The sequence below is a fragment of the Pipistrellus hanaki genome (assembly GCF_964339955.1).
Source record: "Pipistrellus hanaki genome assembly, chromosome: 2".
Classification (NCBI taxonomy): Eukaryota; Metazoa; Chordata; class Mammalia; order Chiroptera; family Vespertilionidae; genus Pipistrellus; species Pipistrellus hanaki.
In genome coordinates, this window is record NC_140504.1 from 79,149,253 (window position 1) to 79,172,496 (window position 23,244).

Consider the following 23,244-nt stretch of genomic DNA (forward strand, 5'->3'; position numbering starts at 1 on the left):
TAAAAGCACAAAATTGTACAAGCAAAGATGTTAAAGTACCAAAGTTAAAATGGCTGTGACGGGCTTTCACTCAAAATATCATCAGTTTCTCAACAAGAAATGAATACCCCTCTAACATTTTCTAAATCCACAGTACTTATTTCCTAGTGGACATTGTGGTTAACAAAATACAGAGATAAAATTTAAAGAAAAAAAAATACACTATTTGATTTTCGTGTGTGTGTGTGTGTGTGTGTGTGTGTGTGTGTTTAGCTTTGGGTTCTTGAGGTGTTATAAATATCACGACCTGCTGGGAAAATGTTCATTTCTTGTCCTTGAAAATTTTAATGATAAGCTTGCAGAGCTTGGCCAGCTGTTTTAGGCTATTTATTGCATCAGAAAGAGGGAACACACAGCTGCAACATCCACCCGGAAGACAATGAAGAGCCTGAGCTCTGCTCTGTGAGGCAGGAGTAAGCCAGAGGAGAAACTGAAAACTGTTCCTAGGCAGAGGGAGGTAGGAAATTGGATGAGAGATGGAAAAAGTCAAGAGGTAAATTACTCTGAGGAGTGTTTCTTACATTTAATGTGCTTAGGAATCACCTGGGGACCATGTTAAAGTGCAGATTCTGACTCAGAAAGCCTGGAGTGAGACCTGAGAATTTCATTTCTAAGAACCACCTAGTCATTGATGTTGAAAGCTGATGCTTGCACCACACTTTGTGTGGCAAGGTCCTAGACACTGCATCTCCCAACATTTCTGGAAGTAGAAGTGCCAGCTTTGTTTTTCACAAAGTCTATGAGACTAACAAAGTGAAATGAATACATTTCCACAAATTGTCACTATATAGAAATGTGGTTTGTTTTCTCTGTATCATCTTAAAAACAAAACAAAACAAACAAACAAACAAAAAATAGCAGGTAGACCATTTGTGGCTTTGATATACAAGTTAATTTCCTGTTGTTTAAAAATACACATATAAGTATCTATTAGTAAAATGTCACTGTGGTTTTGACTTTTTGTAGACCCTTAAGTAGCAGGTTTCTATGGTATGCTATCAAATTTCTAAAATCAAAATTAAACTTAGTTTTGACTTTTGGATGATTAATTTTTAAATGAGTTTTCAAGCTCAATCCTGAGTTTTGGTTCACTCTTTATGACAACCCAGGATGTGCTTTTATCCTAATCAGTAGAATCCTTTTACACCTACGGGAAAACCAAATCCTGGCTTCCTTTATCCTTTCCCTTCCGAAGCCACTAACCATGGCCTGATTATGTGATAGGTTTTGGCATTGTGTCAGTGTCAAGGTGTACGAGGAAGAAAAGCAGATACAAAGATGACAGATAGATGAAGTATCCTTGATGCAAAACATCCGTTGGTGAAAAAGTTGATAGTACCATGAAAATTAGTATGTTTAGGTACCAATGTCTAAAGACTGAACACCAATACCAAGTGGAATTAAGTATAACCCTTAGAAAAGAGAACCAGCATAGAAGAATATGGAATGCATAAATGTGTTCCTATCAAATATTTCAAAGTAACACTTTGCATTTTCTTCAGGCTATAATTGGAAGAAAATAAAAATGACATGTGTGGTCATTTATAACATAATTTTGTAGGAGCAAGAATTTTTCAAATCTATGCCCTTTTTTTCTGAAAAAAATAAAAAAGAAAATTTTCTCAAATAAAAGGCTCTTTATAAATATTCAGGCCACCAAAATGTCACACACCTAAGTAATCTGCAGGTAAAATAGTAAAGATATTTTAAGAAGTTTAAAATGTAGCCACATCAGGTTTTTTCTAAATAAAATACCCAGCTTTAAATTGACAAGTTGCAAATATTTTAAACAAAAATATTAAGGCAGCACAGGATTAATACACCCTATACTACTTGGAGCATTACCAAAGTATATTTTATGTCTACAGCTTTGGAGACTACTATCTGTACATATACATTTTCATTCTTTTTTTCCCCAAATACTTTTTGTTTATTTCTGAGAGGAAAGAAGAGGGAAAGAGAGATAGAAACATCAATAATGAGACAGATCACTGATCTGCTGCCTCCTGCATGTCCCCCACTGAGGATCGAACCCACAACTCAGGCAAGTGCCCTGATCAGGAATAGAACCGTGACCTCTAGGTTCCTAGATTGATGCTCAACCACTGAGCAACACTGGCCAGGCTATATATTTTCTACATTGCTTAAAACTTAAACTGCCTTCTCAATTCTCTTATTCCAATCACATCACAATACATTAGTTGGTCACACCTAGATCAACTGCCTATTACTAATAATTAAAATTCAATACATTCAAGCAATTGATAAATTCAGAAGGAAAATAAATACTGTAAAAATTATCAGTAGTTCCACTGGGCACAAATATTAGGCTCTCTTTGTCCATGTGTTAAAAAAACACTAACAAATGAGTCACCAGCATCCAGGACTTTGCCTAAGAGAGCAAGTCAATAGTTCCTTCTGTTCTCTATGCAGGGTAATGGACAGGACCATGTTCCTTCTCAATAGTTTACTGAACTCACCCCATGTGATGGGTTAGAGATCCAGCCCAGCTCTCCTTGAATTGTTTTGGAATCCAGCAGATTGACTAAAAGAAAACACAAATACACAAACACTGTTAAGAGAAATGAATTTATATTTGCCTTTTTCAAGTTAATGTTGTCTGCTATTGGTGGTGATATGAAAATAATAACATATTTAAAATTCATTACTCTTCATTTTCTTTAGACCTTTAATGTATAAAAATTCTAAGGGAATTACAAAAGAAAAGCAACCACAGAGAAAGTTAAGGGATTGAATGTTTCTGTAGCTTTTGTAACTCTGTTTACAAGATAGGTTAATATTCAATACATTTATTTTGTTTTATTTTTTAAATATATTTTATTGATTTCTTACAGAGAGGAAGAGAGAGGGATAGAGAGCCAGAAACATCGATGAGAGAGAATCACCGATCAGCTGCCTCCTGCACACCCCCTACCGGGGATGTGCCGGCAACCAATGTACATGCCCTTGATTGGAATCGAACCTGTGACCCTTCAGTCCGAAGACCAATGCTCTATCCACTGGGCCAAACCGGTTTCAGCAATATTCAATACATTTATAATGATTTCTTATAGAATAATTACAGATTCAAAGAGGAAACAACTAAAACACAAAGTTGGAAACAATATTAATGCTAATCTGAAATCAAAATAACTTCAAAGGTCATAAAATGTGATAAATTTACATATGATTTCATTATAAATTAATTTATTAAATATGCTCCCACTGTAAATTAGTATTTCTGTTTGCATATTTAATATGGCATATTCATATTGTCCCAAACATATTCTATACTGTGTGTGTGTGTGTGTGTGTGTGTGTGTGTTTTTAATCCTCAACCAAAAAGATGTTTTTATTGACAGAGAGAGAAAGAAACACCAAGGTCTTGTCTCTGTATAAGCCCTGACTGGGGATGGACTCTATAACCTTGGTGTGTTCCCTGACAGGGAATTGAAACTGCAACCATAAATTGTGTACATGATGACATTCCAACCAACTTAGCTACCAGAGTGATAATGTCTACTTTTTAATGCCATATAAGTGGTCTCCTGTAACAAGCAAAATGCTTAGCAACTAATATGAGGAGAAACCAAAGCAAAAAAAATATGTTTTATAATATTGGCTGTGTAAAGTTTTATTTATTTAAAGAAGATATTATTCCCCAAAAACTTTAATGATTTTAACTCAGAACTTTTTTACTTATTACAAAGATGATGTTGATGAACAATAAAGTATAATATAAATGTGGTTGCATTTTGGATATGTTATTTAAAAAGAAAGACAAATGCTTTATTTTCAACACAGAGAATATTAATCTGTAATTGATTAGAAATTAATATATAAAAAGATATTTCAGGTTTAATTAATAACAAAGGTCTCACTTTTATTGTTGATCTGTTAAATAATGGAAACTATGGTTTTACAGCATCCTTCTAATTTAGAAAGCAATCCCACTGTTGACTGATGGAAGATGTAAGGGAAGTTTACATAAAATATCTATGTATTATTAACATGAAGCAGAACAGGTGAATAAATAACTGCAATATGAGAGAGACAGTCATTTTCAAGGGTTCCATATATTCACAAATCGGAATGTAATGATGGTACAGGCATGCACGTGTCCATGTGTTCACAAATAGTGTTTCTCCATGTATGAAAAGCAGCTCCCTTTCTTTAATCACCCCAATTATATAGTTTTTACAAAGAAAACATTTATCTTATAAAATGTCATGAAAAATAAATATTTGATAAATATTAAAATTCTAAATTTTCAAGGGCTGCTTTTTAAAGGATGATATTTGTTTAGCTGGTTAAGTAATAAATATACTAGTTGAACATAAGGAATGCTCATTATTAAATTAAAAAAAAGATGAAATTCTCAAAGTTAGATTCTCTAAGTTTTAGTAGTGAAAGAAAAACACATAAAATTAATCTATTATACTTGAATTCTTTAATGATTACAGTTTTTTCTCACTCTAAATTAAGCCCACTGGTAAGTAATTACAGTTAGCTATGAGAAGAATATAGTTGCTGCAGGGATCACACAGCATAATTTCCATAATGAAATTATTTCCCAGGATATCAACTTGAAAATTAATAGTATAGTTAATTACATTAAAATTATCTCTCAAATATTTTCAAAACCTCTGCCTATTAATCAATGTTACAGATATTACAGATTAATCAATGTAAGAACATTTTTTGTAAATATGATAATACACCTTCATGAGTCACCAACACATACTCTGACATATACCTAGTTCATTGTTGGTACTATCAGCTATCAGTGAATTTCTGAGTTTTATGAGGATTAGTAGGTCATATTTGCAATGTCTTTAAGGCTTTAAATGGTTCAATGTCTTCTTGTATATATATATATAATAGTTGAATGTGTATTTAGTGATAAGTATGTGTTACTCCATATGCTAAGATGAATGGGTGATTTAATTTCAACATTAGTAAACAGAGAAAATAGTTTCCCAGGTAAAGTTAATATGAATATCTTCTCAATTTAGTAAATTACTCATTGGAATAAAGGTTGCTAACTAAAAAACTAAATACCCTTAAATGTTTTTTGTTTGTATTTTTCAGTGATAATGATGAGGAGAAAGGACTGGAATAATCACGTCAGCATTTGGTTCTACTCAAAGGAGAATAAAAAAAACTTAACCAAAAAAAACTGTATTAAATTATCAATTAAAATAAATATAATAGATTAATTAAATGTATTGCATTTACTCAGAAATTAAAATTTTAGTGCACTCCTTTTGGATGAATGAGGAAAATAACTGGCACTGTTACTCATGATTTTGATTCTGTCTCTTATCAAACAATTATATCTGTCCTGGTTATCTCACAATGTTGCTGTGATAATCTATATATATAAAAGCCAAGCCACCAAAATACCTGAATGATAGAATGACTGGAATGGCCAGTCACTATGATGTGCACTGTGGTGGCAAAAAGGCCCAATTGGGGTACTGATCACCCCCCTCAACCTCCTGTGCTCCCCTTCCAGGCAGCCTGGCCTCGATCGACCCCCTCCCCACCCCCTCGCCATCCTTATCCGGGGAGGGGCCAGGTGGCCAACCTCTTATGTCCCCTCCCCGCTACTGGCCCACCCAGATGGGCCCCCATCAGGGCAGACCAGCCTGACCCCACCTGTGCATGAATTCGTGCACCAGGCCTCTAGTCAAATAATATAAATGTATTTAAAGCTACTAACTTTATAACATGCTTTACAGATTCAGTGTTCTTGTAAAATTAATTCATTGGGGTTTTGAATTGTATTTATAATCATTAATCTATATATGACCTAATAGAAAAGAATAGTAACATCAAAACACTTTTTTAAGAGCACCTATTTTGAGGTTACAAGGTGCCTTTTGTTTTTAGCAAAATTAGAACAATACAACCTAACATTCTGGTCACTTTAAAGTGGATTATTGCTAAACTGTGGCTTTCAAGGATAAAAAACTCTCATCTCCTGTGATCTGTTGCATTACAGTATGAGTGCAGCATATTTGAGATAGAAAGAAGGGGATGTTAATGGAATTTGAAGGCCTCCTGTTATGAATGATTTCTCTGGATACATTGGCTAACTCTAACCTTCCCATACAACTTAAACCCTACACTGATACAGGCAAGAACTTTGGTTACTCATGCTTTTCTTTTGTAAAAAAGATGTAGACCTGCCCATAGTCTTTAAAGTGTTGTTATTATTCATTGACAGGGCAGAGAAAAGAGGCCTGTAGAATTGAGGTATACAAATACTATATTTCAATCTGAGTTTTAATGACAATTTACAATATGGGAGATTGTTTTCAATTGATGAAAAACCTGAGTTTATAATTATGAATGTTAACAAAAAGAGAGGAAATTATTGAGAAAGGTAGGCGGGAATATAATTCCTTAATGACTGCCTCATACCAGGTCAATTTGTCAAAGATAAACTGTTCCTTATCTGATATCGTATTCTAACCATGTGATTTCCAATTACTGTTGGTTTATAACTGGAATCATAATTTCAGAATTTGTTCTATTGAAAGAGTTATGTGGCATACAACACTTTTTAAAATTTATTTCAGAGAAAGTAGGAGAGAGAGATTGATGTGTTGTTCCACTTATTTATGCACTCTTAGGCTGATTTTTGCATGTGCCCTGAATGGGATAGAACCTCCAATCTTGGCATATTGGGAGGATGATATAACAAACTGAAATATATCTTGGCCAGGACCTTCTTACAGTGATTTAAACTGGACACATTTTTAAATATTAAACTCTATTTCTCTTGAGATATAAATATAGGTGCTTTTAGGAATATTTATTTTTTGAAAGTAACTGTCCAAATTCTGAATGTATGTGAATCTGGGTTTCTTTCACACACTGGACTTTATATATTTTAAATAGAGGAGATGTATGAATAGGTGAATGATGCATTAATGAAAATGATAAGGAAATACTTAGACTCCTTGAGTTGTTTTTCAGGTGAGTGCTAACAGGAGATTTTCTGGACATAAAGAAGAGTGGTATCTGATGGGAATGAGAAGGTGTAGAATGGAGTGGAGAAAGAAGAGCAAAATATAGAGTAAATTGGCTCAAATTGGTTTTTAAGAACTTCTGGAAAGGAGGAAACCTTATTGCCACCAATCTTTACTGTCTTTTTTCATAATTAGATGGATTGTGAATTTAAGATGCCCAGGAGTCTTATTTTCCCTTTTCTGTCCTCCTTCATAATGGAGGGCTACAATCAAATGTCCACTCCTTTACTCATTTGCATTGACAATGTCATACTAGTAATTATGTATACCAAGAACTTATACCACCTTCCCTTCTTTATAAAGATACAATAATGTTTCTCAAAGAACACAGTCATTAAAATAATTGTTTGAAACAGATGTTCCCAGTTACTAATATGCCTTTTAGTAAGGACATATTAAAAACTTTAGGTATTGCCAGAACCGGTTTGGCTCAGTGGATAGAGCATCAGCCTGCGGACTGGAAGGTCCTGGGTTCGATTCCGGTCAAGGGCATGTACCTTGGTTACGGACACAAACCCAGTGGGGGCTGTGCAGGAGGCAGCTGGTCGATGTTTCTCTCTCATTGATGTTTCCAGCTCTCTATTCCTCCCCCTTCCTCTCTGTAAAAAATCAATAAAATATATATATTTTAAATAAATAAATAAAAATAAATAAAAACTTTAGGTATTAATTTCTAAAGTTCTCACTCTTAGACCATCATTAACACACCTAAGATCTTTTCAAGACTATTTCAAAGTTTTGATTCATAGTGACTATTTGTCCACTTAGAAAGACTGAGATTGAAATATATTGTAGATAAAGTGGTGCAAATATGTAGACAGTGCTAAAATAATTTTTAAAATTAAATGCCAATTTATATGGCCTATAGGGTGGGGGAAGACCTAGGGAGCTGGGTACAGGTTGGGAGGAGGGGGGCTGCTGTCATACAAGAAGGAGGGGGATGATGGGAGACATCTGTAATACTATCAACAAGAAATATATATATATATATATATATATATATATATATATATATATATATATATAATAAAAAATGAAATGACATGGTATAAAAATAAAATTAAATTAAATGCCACAATTTGTTGAAGTTAAAGATATTTTCAATTATCTAATTACACATCAATATGCTTTGTGATTATGCTATGGTTGTATTTTATGAAAAATATTAAGTTATAAAAATGTGTCAAACAATCAAGTCAAGATGAACAGTAGGGTTTAATGGCTGAAGAAGTTGCTATTCTTACAATAATAAGTATTTTTTTTCTTACAAAAGCTTCATTTGTACAGTGTTTTAGAGTCAACTGCAAATGACCACCAAACCACTACCACAGGAAAAAAATATATGGTTTGATTGGTTCTTGCTTTTACTAAAGAATAATGACATGTCCTTTCCTGTTCATACATCATTGTAACTGTCCAAACCACATTTCTTATACATCACTTACCTTTATCATTTTCATCATTTTCTGTTATGATAAAAAGAGTAGCTTTGCTCTTGGTTACAGATAGCAAGGGGGTTAATCTGCTTCTAGGTTATGCTTAAATGTCACAAATAGAAGAAAATGATACAGAAGGCAATCAATTTTGTTCTCGTCATTGGAATTCTCTATGTACTACCTTTGTCCATTATAATATGGAATCAAGAAATCAAGTTGTGTTTTCTAACAGGACTGCACCAAAGTTCTGCTTTTCATTTTTACTTTATACAATATGTTATGCCAGTGATCAGATACAAAGAGAAGTCAAAGCTTTATTAGTGTGCTTACATATTTCAACACAACCTTTATCTACTGTGATTACATATTCTTAGTTTAATTGCTCCTATGGACTTCCTGTTTGTACTTTTTTTTCCTACCTAAACATAATTAAAACATTATACTATTGTATTTCATAGACTAAAAATTACCCCCCCCAAAAAAAAGAAAGTTTTTAGTCTATAAATGAAATCAACTACAGGCATACCTCAGAGATATTGTGGGATTTGCTCCAGACCACCTGGATTAAGCAATTATCACAATAGAGTGAGTGATAATATTTGTGCTGGTGGAGTCTCGCTTCCACTTTTTAAAAAAATGCAACATCTGTGAAGCACAATAAAAGGAGGTATGCCTGTATCGGTTGTATGCAGATAAAAATTCCTGTAAACCATGTTAAATTTAACTCAACAGGCATTTTGTTTCATGGATATTTAATTTATGATCATTTCTCTATCAAATGACCAACTAAAATTATATGTCAGAATTAAAGAAAAAATTCTGGTGTGCTCAACATTTCTGTGAAAAATCTGTTTTGTCACATGGTACCTTAATGATTCATTTATGATATATAAGCAGATTTCTGGACAAGGAAATATCAACTTATTTTTTCTTATAAGTTTTACCTCCTGGGCTGTAATTTTAGCTTTATTTTTATACAGGTCCTAAATACGGGACAAATTTTAATTAGCTGCCTCATTGCAATCTTTGCCAATAGCAGGGATAACACATTAGAATCAAAACACGGCCACACAGTAAAATGTCTGGGTTTTCAAGACTAGAGTGGTTCCAGAAAATAACAAATACAGACTAAAATTTGAATAGAAACCTGGACCCTCTAATAAATGTAAACCTGTGCTGTTTCCAAACTGTTAATTTCTTCTTTTTTAAAAAATCAGAGAAATTTTAAGTTCACTCTGATATTAATACTATTGTGGAGAAAACAGCCATCAAAATATCACCAGGGAGTGTGTTCTTATAATGAAATAACATTTTCACATAAATGCTTAGGAATGTTCTACTTTCAGTGCATTAACAACTTCAGCTTTCATAACAGTCCCTAGAATAACAGGTCTCTTTGTTTCTGGGCATTGTCAAGTGATATTGTGAATCACTTAAACAAGTGAAATGTGTTTCCCAAAATGTAAAAGTTATTAAAGTAAGACATTAATGATTTTGTAAGCATTTTACACTTTCAACACATTTTTGCTCTTTAAAATGTTTTATAAATAACAGAATGGCTTCTATGCTTTTAATTTAAAGACTTTTGACATATTAAAAAGGGGAAATTAAAATATATTATCCTATTAGAAAATTACATGAAAAATCATTCAGGCCAATAGGTGCTCAAACTTTAACATATGCATTTGCCTTTACTCCATAAATTGAAGATGTGTTGGTATATATGTACATTTTAATCAGATTGCCCTAAAATCTGATTACCAGCCTTCAAGTACATAGCTATATGCTCAGTCATTGTTTGACAAATGCCTGTGAAAATGGAATAGAATAGGCAGACCAACTCTAATATAGCATTATATATATTTGTTTTTATTGATGTATATTTGGCATGCAGTATCTCACCAGGTGTACATCACAGTGATTCAATATACATATTGAGAAATAATCCCTATGATGTCTAGTTGCTACTTGTTATCATACAAAGTTATTATAATATTATTGACTTTATTCACAGTGCTATACATTATATCCCCCAGACTTATTTGTTTTATAACTTGAAGTTCCTTAAATAGGAGGATTCAAAATTTTAGCATAGAAAACAAAAAGGTAGTGAAAAAAATGTTTCAATTTAAAAATCTTCTCTGGATATTTTTATATAAAAAAACAAGTTATTTTATTCTCAGAGAAGTTCATTGAAGAATATATAAAATTCTAGAAAATTAGAGTCAGTATGTAGTTCTTATTTTATCATATTAGAGGATAACTATGTCTGGATTTTACATCCTATATAATGACTGTTGTCCACAGTTATAGATGTATACGCATACAAACATCTATCTCTCTTAAGTTATCTTCAAGGTTATAAACTATATCATTCCCTATAACCTTTTATTCCAAAATCCAGTATGTAAGCAACACTAAGGTATGCCAGAGTTGGTAAACAAACAAATACAAGCAACATGTTATTATAATATGAAAGTTGAGTGCATTTTTTTTCTAAACGTTTTCCTTGGTTCATGCTAATGGTCTTTGCATTTCTCCCTTTGAAATTAAATTTTGAATTCTGAAGTTTTCACTACCAGGATTAGAAAAGTAAATCTACCACATTTGGGGCCAAACATCAAATAAATTATTCTTAATTAGTTTTCAATAGGATCACTTTTGAAAAAGGAAATTTAAAAGCATAGCACTAATTTCATATACTTTTTAGTTTTTCTTCTTTAACTCTATATAGGTTTTTCAAAGAAAATCAAATATTTAGAATTACTTTGGACATTATTTATAAGCAAAGGTAAGAAAATATTTCTTTATTAAATGAACAAATGTCTAAAGAAAGCAGCTCTATCCCCAAAAACCATTAATTTCAGCATAGATTTATCTAACATGTCCAATCAGATGAAATACATGTAACTATGACAGAAAATCTTTTTTACACAAAACAAAGACTATCAAAGTATTTTAATTTCAGATCAGAAATGTCAAGAACACCGTATCAAAATGTGAGTTTATCATTTTTGAGTTATCTAATGTAAATGCGTATCAACTTATTTATGACAAGCCAAATAGTAACAGTAAACAAAGAAAAAAATACCATTCCCTTTATTTGCTTATCTGAAAACATTTTTAAGATTTGGTAATTGCTATATTCAATGACATTTGCATAATAAAAATAGCAAACCAATTTAATTTCTATTTAAAGTTTATGTGATGATAACATTCAGTTTCTTTACATTCAGTTAATATGCAAAATCTACCATGAATAGCTTTGACATATTGAACAGAAAACTCAATTTGGAGATAACTCTAGCTTTACGCCATCTTTGAATATTTATAAGTTGATTGAGTGTCTAGTTTGAGAAAATTAACAAGATTAGACAGACACACATACACACACACACAAAAAAAGTTTGTTTTTACTTTTTCTCACCACAGATTTGCAACTTAGAAAACAATTTTTAAATAAATTTTATTCCAAACGGTATATATTACTCCATAAAATTTTGCCCACAAAGTAGGAAAAGTTCAGTTTTGTAAGGGGGCGATACTATTGTGACCTACAAACAGTTCTGCAAGTAATCTTTAAACTCTGAGTGGTGTGCTACTTACCCAGAGGATTATGTACATAAGCCACATGGAAGCAACTCAGCTTTTCAGCCTAACTTCTCGGAGTGAAGACTGCTATCATATGCAATAAAACAAATCCTCCTAAAGCCTACAATTTTTTAGTAATTGCTAAATTAGTTTTGAAAATCAGGAAATAAATATGAGAAATTGTTTTCCATTTCCCTTAGTCACCCTGAAGTAGATAGGAAATTTCTAAATTCCATATTGACTGGAAATGGGTGAACTTTTATCACTGGGAAACATTTCATTTTAAAGCCTCATATTTTTATCCAGGGAGGAAGAGGGTAGGAGTTAGAGGGTGGATATTAGTCTTCACAAGACCTGTAGAGTTTACTCATGTTTCTTTCTTAATTATTATTTAAAAGAAGACAAACTAACCTTACCATAATGATTATATAACAAATTTAAGATGAAACCATTTTATATTGATTAGACTTATCAGCAATAAAATTGACCTAGGTTTCTCCCTTTGTTCCATTTCCTTTGAGAGCCTACTGTGTAATCAATCAAGATTTTTGTTTTAAACAAGAGTCAAGGCAGGTCTGCATTTTCTTGATTTGAGAGGGTTCCACAAACTCAAATATGAACAAAAACTTAAAAACTAGGAAAATTAGTGATTGATTCTAACTCCGCAGAAGCAAGGGACAAAAAGTTTGTTGCTAAGCCAACACTTTTCTCATAGAAAATGTTCCAATAGCTTGAGTGGTTGGGTAACTTGTTGGGAACATAAATGATAACAGGTCAGAAAACATTTTATTTTCTTTTATTTTTCCCTTCGCATTTTATAGTGAAGGAAGCAAGATACTAAAGCAGCTTTCTGATTGGGAAGTCTGATGTCATCAATATGCTATGTTTGCTCTTTGCCAGGTTAACAGAATTTACTGCGGCAATTAATACAAAACATATGTGCTGAAATACCCACGTGAAAAATATAATTGCCCCTAGCTCAATTTGCTACCTTTCAAAACCCTGTTTTAGCTACCTTTTTACAATGCTTCTACGTAGAGGACAAGTGTTTTTATGAAAGAGGAGATAAATCATTTATAATTTACTTCTTCATCTTAAGAAATTTGTAATTATCTTTTAAGTGAAGAAAAAAAAAAGTTTCAACAGAGACTAAAGTCTACTTTTAGACCATGTACTACTAAACACCCCTCCCCCCCCCCCCCCCCCCCAGTTATTGACTTCTATCACAGTTCCAATTTACACTGTTTTAATATATAGAACCCTAAATAACAACATTTGGGTTATACTGACATTTGCTTCACAATCTCTGTGTATGGAATTTCTGGCAAAATCTTTCCAGAGTGAGGAAATTAATGTTTGAGTGTCAGGAAAGAAAGACAGAGGTAAAAATGGTGGCAAAAAGACATCACAGACATTTTTCTCCTAGTCCTCTGTCCACATCAAATGCTCTTCATTTTCTTAGTGTGTTTACCACCCATGCTGATAATCATTGCATAGATGTAAATACTTTGCAGTGTCTAAGTAATCTCTGAAATACCTTTTTTTAAAGGTACTTTGGAGTACACCATATCACTCCAAGACTCTGCGAATTTCTAATTCTTTCTTGTGAAGTAACAAGACAAATTCGTGTAAGTCACTAGGATTAAAGTTGAGAAATAAGTGCTTTTCCTGAATGGACGAAATGTCTCCTACTTCACAGGCATTCCTATGCAGGAAGGAACATAGAAGTTAAAATTAAAAGTCAAAGGTGAGAGAGGTTGTTACAACTTCGCCATGGTTAGTGTCCTCAGCTCTAACAGTACAAGATGCCACAATACCTATGTGGGGGCTGCTCTAAAGATTAAATGAATAGTGAAGGTAAACTTGAGGGTACACTCTTTCTAACCAGCAGAACTCTGTGCACTTATTATCTCAAAGTTGGGGGTGGCACTGAGGCCATATTTGCTTTGGAAGTTTTTTGCTGGATTCAACAATTGTATCTTCTATGAAAAACAGATTTCTGACCAACCACAGGAATATCAGCATCATCCGATTACTAACCTACCTCCGTGACCCTGCTCCCAGAAACCCTTTGTGGCCCATTCCAGGTCTACTGCCCCACAGTGGAAAGCAGAAAATCATGGTTTAATGAGAGGAAGCCAATGGAACATGGGGCTGAGGAAAGAACAGCGGGCATTCGCAAGTGTGCATGGAGGAAAAGTTTATGGAACATTCCCCTTAGCTCTCAGGGGGGCTTAACAGGTGGCAGTCATAAGTAATTAGAAAGAAAACTGAAAGATCAGGAAAATAGCAAAGCAGCCAGCAGCACAGCTGGAAGTCTCAGGCGTCCCCCTGTGTCCCAAGCGAGCAGGCCTAGTAAGGGGTGCTTTCCCAACTGTGCAGGGAGTTCCAGGGACCCCTCAAAACTCTCCTCCATCGGCCACACGGTGGGCCAGCGAACCAAGATTGAAAGGAGACCTGGCCACCTCCGGTTAGCATGCAGGAAAGGCTGGCTGGTCCCGATGGGGTGCGTGCGTGGGCGGGGGCCAAGCTCCTGGGTCAGAGCTGAAAGATCGGAGGCGCCGGGACCCAGCGGCTCGCTCTCCGTGGGCGGACCCACAGGTGAGGAGCTCCGGGCCGCAGGGCCCCCGCCTCTCCAGCGCCGGGGCTGCAGGCAGAGGGCGCGCGTCTGCCACTCGCCGGGCGCGCCTTCCCGCAGCGCCTTTCCAGGGACTTGGCCGCCCTCGCGGCCCCGGGTTCCAGCCTCCGCGGCTGAGAGCTCCGCGCACCGGCCGCCCTGCAGGAGCCGCGGCCACAGACAGGGGCTCCCCGCGCACCGGCCGCCCTCTTTCCCTCCCTCCCGCCCCGGGCGACCGGACCGGCTGCAGCGCTTCGGCGAGGGGCGCGGGCCACCGGGCGCGGAGACCCCTGCGCACAAAGACACCGCCGCCCGCCCGGAGCTCTGGGGCTGGGGGCACCGGCCCCGAGGGCGGGTTTTTTTATGATCCGACCTTTAATGCCAATGGGAGAAATTGTTAGCGGTCCCCGGGCCCCATCCGCAACGCGGAGCCGGGTCCTAGCGGCGGGCTGGCTGTGGTTCGGTCGCCCTGGGGGTGGGTGTGGTGGCACCGAGGAGCGCCCGCTCTGCTCTGGGTCCCGTCCCTGCCACCCAGAAAGCCTGGCTGTGGGCTGAGGGGTCTGGGGGCACGCTTCCGAACCCCACCCAAAGGCGGAGCTGTAAGGCCCAGGGAGAGGGCGCCGTCCTCCCCTCCTGCGGCCGCCCCCGGCCCAGGCTGAGGTTATCCCCACCCTCTGTGTGTGCAGTGCTGCCAGCCTGGCCCCCCCCCCCCCCCTCCTCGCCTATTATTCCGACTTCACCATGTTGACTTGGATTATGTGGATTTTCGCCCTCTGCTTTGACGGGAACAGCAGGACGCGGTTTAGAAGACGAAGGGAGGGCGGGCGTTGCACGCTCAGGGCTTCCAGTGGAACAGCATCCCTCCAAGTTGGAGGCTTTCTTTGCTGAACTGGTTTTGATCCCGTCCAACCTCCACATGGGTTCGCCCAGGCATCCAAGGGGTGGGTTGGGGGGGTGGGGGGGAAGCATTCTTTGGCTTCTAGTCTTTTCAAACTTTCCCAGATAAATATTTTCTTCTGGGGGAAAATCAAAAGTGTATAAACTTGAAAGGGGAAACGGACGCAACCCTACCCACTTTTTTAAGTGTGCAGGGTTTTAGGGATTTAATAAAAAAAATTGATTAGCCAGATGTTTTAAGTGATGAATGTGTTTATTTCAAGGATTTATATAATACATTGGTTTTAGAACCTTTGCACTTGTCTACCTTTCCATCTTTCTAATCAACTTTTTATTTTATGTTCACTTGCAGACTTTTTTACTTTGTAATCGACCACCTTTTCTTGTTTCAAAGAAACCTGGTAGGAGCAAACCAAAACTTGCTGACTTGCAGATTTTTCCAAGAGAAAACCTCCTGCCAGATTCCAAGAACTACCTGAGACTAGGCAGCTAGCTGGTCATAGGCCCACAGAGTGACATCAAGGGGCACACATGTGCCCACTCCTTGATTCCCCACAGGAGTGTCTCCCTACACTGTTTTGTGGCTTGGAATCCTTTGCATTCTATAAATGTCACAGCATTACTTTTATTTCTAAAGTCATTACAGAAGAATTTTCTGAGTCTTTCAAGTCCTCAAGGAATAAATTTCAAATGCTGGTTTTTGCTATACCTGGATGAATAATGTAATGAACGGTTCACACCAGCAGTCAACCCTTTATTTGAAAAATCTGTGGAAAGTTACTTGTGCACTTGGTAAAAGCCCTGCATTGACCCTCCCTGGTGATAAAATCCAGATCTCTGAAAACAGAACCCAAAAGGGGACACCTGCATCTGTTTTTCTAAATCTTTTTATCTAACAGAAATTAAAAGAACAAGGCTTATTAAATATTTTAAAGGAAAATATGTATATTAAAAATAAACCCAGTTGAGAATCCTGACAGAATATGATTTGTAAAATGTAGTGCTCTTCCAAGAAATATTACTTCCCCTTACATCTAGTATTTATGCCAAACAAAATCATTGGAAAATGACTAAAATCAAAGGTAACCCACATCACAGATTTCTTAGTAAGTGAATGTCTGTAAAAACTTATCAAGTTCTGATGATTTGTGGAAAGTTTTATTAATATTTTCTGGAAGATTTTATGACTTGGAAAATGTACTTCTCAAGAACAGTTCTTGCTGTTTCCATTTGCGTTGAAGTTAGTAAATCAAATATACTGTGGAAATATGTTTTTCCTTTAAAGATCTTTTGCATATGTAACTGATTATTTGATATTTAAAAATTGCAAGTATTTTATTTCAGAAAAATTCAAAGTTTTTGAAATAATTTTGATATTTAGGAATCTTAATAAAGAAAGTTATGGTGAGAAAAGAAACTAAGTTGAAGAACCCTTAAAAACACACCCACATTTGAATATTAAAATGCAGATAATATATAAACATGATAAAAACTCTAAATTCATCCTTTAAGGATAAGTTTCTTAAGAGTCAAAGTGACTACTGAATTGTTTAGATGAACAAGAAGCAAACCCTAATTATATACAAATAATAAAAAACTACATATGAAACTTTCTAAATAAATTTAACAATGTTTAAAAACACTTTGAAAGTTTTAATTATGTACCCTTTGTTTAAAACTTTTAGGTTAAATTGAAGTGCTTTTCATTGTATCTCCAAATTTCCAGCATTTCATGGAAAAGACAACATCATGTACTAGTAAGTGCAACCATGACCTAACACGTGGCCACGGTGTTTTATTATACATATACGTATAAAAAGTTCCAGTTGCTTCTTAGTTATTAATAGATCCATTTGACTCTATATCTTAAAATAGGCAAAAAAAAAAAAAATGATATCACCTATGCCATCAATAATTAAAAAAAAACACATGAAATTGGAAGTGTTGATAATTACATTGAAGTAAGTTTGTACTAATAAATATATTGTTATTGTCGAAATATTCACTATTTAAACAAGTATTTAATTGCTCATTTATGACAAGGACTACAATGGTGTGATATGTGAAACATAAAAGTGAGGAGAATTGAGGTATCAAAGTTGATATTTTCTTCACTTGTATCATTATTGTCCATGTTAGTCTTTGGGAAGTTATAGATACAGAATAATTAATTTCATTATAGATTTTGAGAGGTTATAAGAAGTTTCTTTCCGGCACAATCAAAATATTATCATAGCAATTCAGGTTGTCAGTAAAAGCTTAAACAAATTTGCTGATAATCCTGTTAATGACCTGGGTCAAGTGTTAACTGTTGTGGGTTATAAAATAGTGAAATTAAGGTTTCTCTTACCTCCAGGCAAATAACACAGTTATAACTTGGGGAGGAGGTAAGGCAGAGCTTTTAGGAGAGCTATTAAATTACAAAAATGTGTAATGCATTCAATTATTTAGTGTAGCATGATGACATGCTATTAAAAGCAAATGTAAACCCTCTTCCAAAAAAACACACAAAAACAAAAAAACACCTATAAAGATTATATGATAGCTAGTTCTCTATTAATGTTTCAATCACAATATATTATTATTTGAGGATGTGTTTATATGTGAAAACTGATGCCAATTCATAGTAATTTTTAAAAAGGGAAAAGTTCATTATTTAAATGTTTATTTTCTCTAACATCTGCCTAATATTCAAAGGGAAGTGTGTAGTGTAGTGTTTATATGCAAACTTTAACAACCACATGGTCTCCGCCAGTGTTTAGAAAATTTATGTTCAGAGAAATACATTTCATAGAAATGGTATCCCAGCCACTCCAATGAAAGTCTCCCCATATAAGTAGTATATAAATATGCATATTTAATTTTATTCTCTTTCAATTTGAAAACTCTCATTTCCAATGTAAAGAACTCTCTGGGTAAATGTTAGTCTAATTTATAAATACTGTTGGATAGAAAATTATTTACTATATGATGTGCTGATGAATAATCCATGCATTCTGCCTCAGATTCCTTCAAATATAAAATTATTTAAAGGGTGTACTAATGCTAAAAAAAAGATTGAATTAATAGTAGTAAACACTTCACTTTATATCAAGTTTTAACTTCTTTCCAAAGTTATTTTTGTTTACTATTATCATCGTTTATCTGGGACAGGAACTGTGAGCAAATACATAAACTTTTCTAATAATATTTAGATTTAACAATCCTATTTTGTCATGAAAAGTAGCTGATTTCCATTGGAAGTCTTTTGGTCTGTCATGTAAACAGAGATGTAATAAGATTTTGATAAAATTCTATGCAGCTTTTATAAAGCTTCTGTTTAAATATATAGGTCAATTCTTGATTCAAGTGTTCACTGAAATTATGAATGGCTAGTATCACTGAGGAAGACAGCAATAGTATGTATTCCCTGGAATCATTTTCTTAAAAACATGTTAGAAAGTTATTTGTAGTTAAATCCAAGAAAAGGAAAGTGCAGATTAAACTTTTTTCAAGTTTTTTTTTTTCCTTATCATGGACCCATGCATTTCAATATTGATATTTGATTATCAGAATCACAATTTTTTTTTAAAGTTACACAATAGCAAGTTTTCCAGCAATTAACTCAATGGATTGGTTTTGTTCTCTTTTAGTTCTCTCATGCCAAACTTCATGATAGATTGCCAAATAAATTCTAGTAAATTTTACTAGTGAGTTTCTAATCAAATTCATATAGTATTGACATATAATTTTAGCATAGTATTTTAATGCAAGCTAGAATTTTATACTTTTTTCAAAATTTATATTACAAAGCTATATTAAGAAAATTCATTTTATCATTAGTCCTTTCATCCACTCACTATGTCACATTTCAGAAGGATGGCTTTCTGTTCAAATAATATTGTTAGAAGAATTACATGGACCTCTTGGCACACACTTGGATTTTTTCCCTTTTCATGTTGTTCATCTCAATTCCTCAGACCCAAGCTATTGTATTCATATTTAAACCCTTGATCACATATTACCCAAGTTAAATCACTCCATTTAAATTTTCAAAGCTTTCCTTTATGACCTCAGAATGGAAAGAAGACACTACCCATAGGACACAATCTGGAAATAATAACCCATGAACAATAAATAGATAAACTTTTACCCAAGCAATCTAAATGTAACTATGTCAGTTTTCTGAGTGCAGTTACCTTTCCACATACATATTATTAATGTGTACCTGCCTATATAATAATGTACATTATACATCCAGACCTGCACAAGGTATGGCTTAAAAGCAGTTTGAATTTGTTTATTCTTTCTCTGTTAGATGAATATTTATTAATTTTATAGAAGGGTAAACACATTTAAAGGGTATTTGTTTCTCTTGCAACTCACTGAAAGGTACTGACTCTCAGCTATATCCCTGTGCATTATTAACTCAGTGAAATCCATGATCTAAATAGTTTATAAATAGTTCATCTTGAGAAATACACTTTATCATAGTAATATGGAACTAACCTTGCTATTTTTTCTAGTTATTTTGAATATTTAAATGTCTTCAAAGAAAGAAAGAGGTTAAACAAACACTAATTTTAACTTACTGATGTTACTCGTCAAATAAATGACTGCTCTTGCCTTTCATTTATGAAGAATGGTTGACAATTACTTTCAAATAAACATTTACTTGATTTTAAAAGAAAAGTCATTTGTAGGTAAAATGGTTTTCTTTATTTTTAGAATTTTCAAGTTCCCAATTTTAAAAAGACACACAAAAATATAATGAAATCAGGCAAATTGATAAAGGCAGTTACTCAAAAAAGAACAAAATTAAACTACTCTATTAGCAATGAAAGTAGGTCACTAAATATGTGGGATAATGTCTATATTTAATTTTAAATTTTCTAAATATTTTGAATTTATTATAATAATGCATACAATATGCAAAGTATTGGCTTGACAATACAATTTTAGTGTGTGACATAATATATAATGTAGTATTTGCCCATCAATTGTTCAATATTGCTAAACTAAAAAATAAATTACTAGATATCATTATAAATTAAAGTGATTAAGGGAAAACCAAAGTTGTAGGTGTTGCTTTAAAGCAATCAATTACTCAGAGAAGTTTGTCTCATGAGTAAGCGACTGTATTTGCAATTAGGAATATCACAAAAGATTTAAAGAGAGAAGGTAATACATCTATTAAGTACACAATCATATAGGAAACATTGGTGTCTTTAATATTAAGCTTGCATGTTAATTCATTTAAAACAGATATATTCATTTTCCACTGGGAGGAAAATAAATAACCCAACATAAAGGAAATGTCATTTGCTGCACATGAACATTCCTTCTTAATTTGCTGTTCAGTTATTTACTATACCTACCCTGGGTCTTCTCACTATTCATTATATACGTGCTCCTATTCAAATATAAGCCCTTAAACAAAGAAAAGCCAACCTAAGCTTATTGTGATTCCTGCAAATATTACTTATGTTAATGTGGCATATGCTGCTCATTAGAACTGTACCATGAGCAAAGCATTGTGTGGTAGGATACACACCATTGATACAGCAGTTGTAATATAAACACAACACACACACACACACACACACACACACACACACACAGCCCTCTGCTTCTACAAACTCTAATTTCCTTTTAGTTCATTCATAAATGCCATGATCCTAAGTAGGAACAACCTGTCATTATGGTAAAACCTACTAAAAAAAAAAAAATTAATCCAGAGAGGGTGGGCTAAATTTGCTTTAAACTTCTCAAAGCACTAATTACATGGTCATAACTAGAAAATAAAATGCTGGCATGGCTATCTGACAATTAACATCCTGGGTTGAAAAACTAGAGACTTTTTTTCTTTCTTTCTTTCTGCTTAAAAGTGTCAAACGAGGTAATCTTTGGCATTGGTATCCGATTGAAAACACATTTTAGGTTTGGGCATCCAAAACCATCTCTTAAAATGTTTTAGAAGACAGCCGAAAATAAAACAATTAAAAAAACGCATCTTCAGTTTCCTCCGTGAGCGAACTCCTCTTTTTCGGAAGCACCTTAAGGACTGGGAATGTTTGGGCGAGAAAGTGCTCCGAGGAGCAGGAGCCCGGGCAGGGCAGCGGGCACCTGGCTCACTTACCTTCATTGGACGGAGGGACACTCAGTTCCCCGCAGCCGCTGAGGACGGAGCTGCTGAGGAGCAGGAGGATGGAGAGGTGACAGTCCATGTTGCTGGTGCAGAGGGCAGTGAGAGGAGCATATCTCCATGAAGCATGCCACTGATGTGAGGGGGAGCGCTCTGATTGCTGGAGAAGTTACCATGCTCCGCTCGCAGGCTGATGTCAAGTTTGACACTGGAGATAAGGAGGAGTCTGGCCGCCTCTCCGCGAACCCGCTCGGGGACTTCCCCGGGTCCTAGTGCCGACGGAAGCGGACGCCGGAGGACCGGGCTGCACGCGGAGGCTCGGAAAACCGCCCTGAAGCGCGGGGAGCTGGGGAGGAAGGAGGTGGGGGTGGGGGCCGTCTTGCCAATAGGGCAGGAAATGCAAAAAGTTGTGATGGAGAGTAGTGTTGGGTAGCTAAAAGCACCCCCCTCTTCTTTATTTTCAATGAAAAAGCAGCTATTTTATTGTTTGCTGTGCATGCTCTGTAGGCTAATTCCAGGAAGAACCAGAAAACCCCATAGGAGGGTCATATAGCAGAATGAGTGGAAAAGGAACTGAAATGCCAGAGCAATGTTTATTTAAAGAACGGAGCCTTTGCTTTAAAAAAAAAAAAAAAAAAAAAAGGCAATGATGATTGTATAATTCAAAGGAAAGTTGGGATTATGTCTTTGCTCAATGTGATCATACTCTCCGCGAGTCCTTTGTGGGACATAAGGCCATTAATACACACCCCGGATCAGGAAGTCTTTTCAGTTTCACACCGAGCGCTACCAGGGCTTTTAAAGAGATTTGGCACCGCGATTCCGCGCTCAGGGGGTGCACTTGGCTTTTCCGAGCTGAGAAGTACCCATTATCCCAAGGAAGTGAGCGAGCCCAGCCCTAGGAATGGCTGCAGGTCAGCGCCCGCCCTTTGTTCTGTGCTGTGGGTACAAATAAAAGTAATACAAACCGACCCTGAAGCTCTTGGCAGCACATCACCACCGCCCTCCCTCCCCATCTGCTTTAGGATCGCTGGGACCTGTGAGGTAAACATTGAATAATTCACAGCTCCTCATTCAGCTTTCTGCCACTTCCAATCAGATAACAGTTGGAAACTGTTCTTCCTTAACATTCAATCCGATGGGTAAATCAGAGTCCTTGTACTTTCTCACTTACTTTGCCCTGTGGGATTATCAATGGTTTCTCTTATTTCCAGTTCCCCGTTGGACAGCATGATTGCAATCTATTTCAGCAAAATCGCTGTGCGATTTATATTTTGAAAACTATTCCCCCAAAGGATGATTGCTCAAATATCCTCCCATTTATCTATCATTTACTATTGTAAACAACAACTACAACAAAACAAAACTTACATTCCTTGCACAATTACAAAAAACACAGGTCAACAACTTGAAGATCAATTTCAATAAGGCTTTGAATAACCCTCCTTAATAAGGCATTCATTTCACAAACACTGTTTTTAATGAGAGAACACAAATTTG

The 23,244-nt window shown here is 35.4% G+C and overlaps 1 protein-coding gene across 2 annotated transcripts in view; it reads right to left on the reverse strand.

The window, feature by feature from the left end:
• Positions 1 to 21,940, reverse strand: part of EPHA3 (EPH receptor A3) — a 340,054-nt gene extending 318,114 nt beyond the window's left edge. For both annotated transcript variants that reach the window (XM_084875452.1, XM_084875451.1), the window contains exons 1-2: positions 21,739 to 21,940; positions 2,520 to 2,584 (exon numbers count right to left, since the gene is read on the reverse strand). In XM_084875452.1, coding sequence (XP_084731578.1) covers positions 2,520 to 2,584; positions 21,739 to 21,826 — 153 coding nt within the window. In that variant the 5' untranslated portion in view covers positions 21,827 to 21,940. The remainder of the gene's footprint in view (positions 1 to 2,519; positions 2,585 to 21,738) is intronic.
• Between the last annotated feature and the right edge of the window lie 1,304 nt (positions 21,941 to 23,244).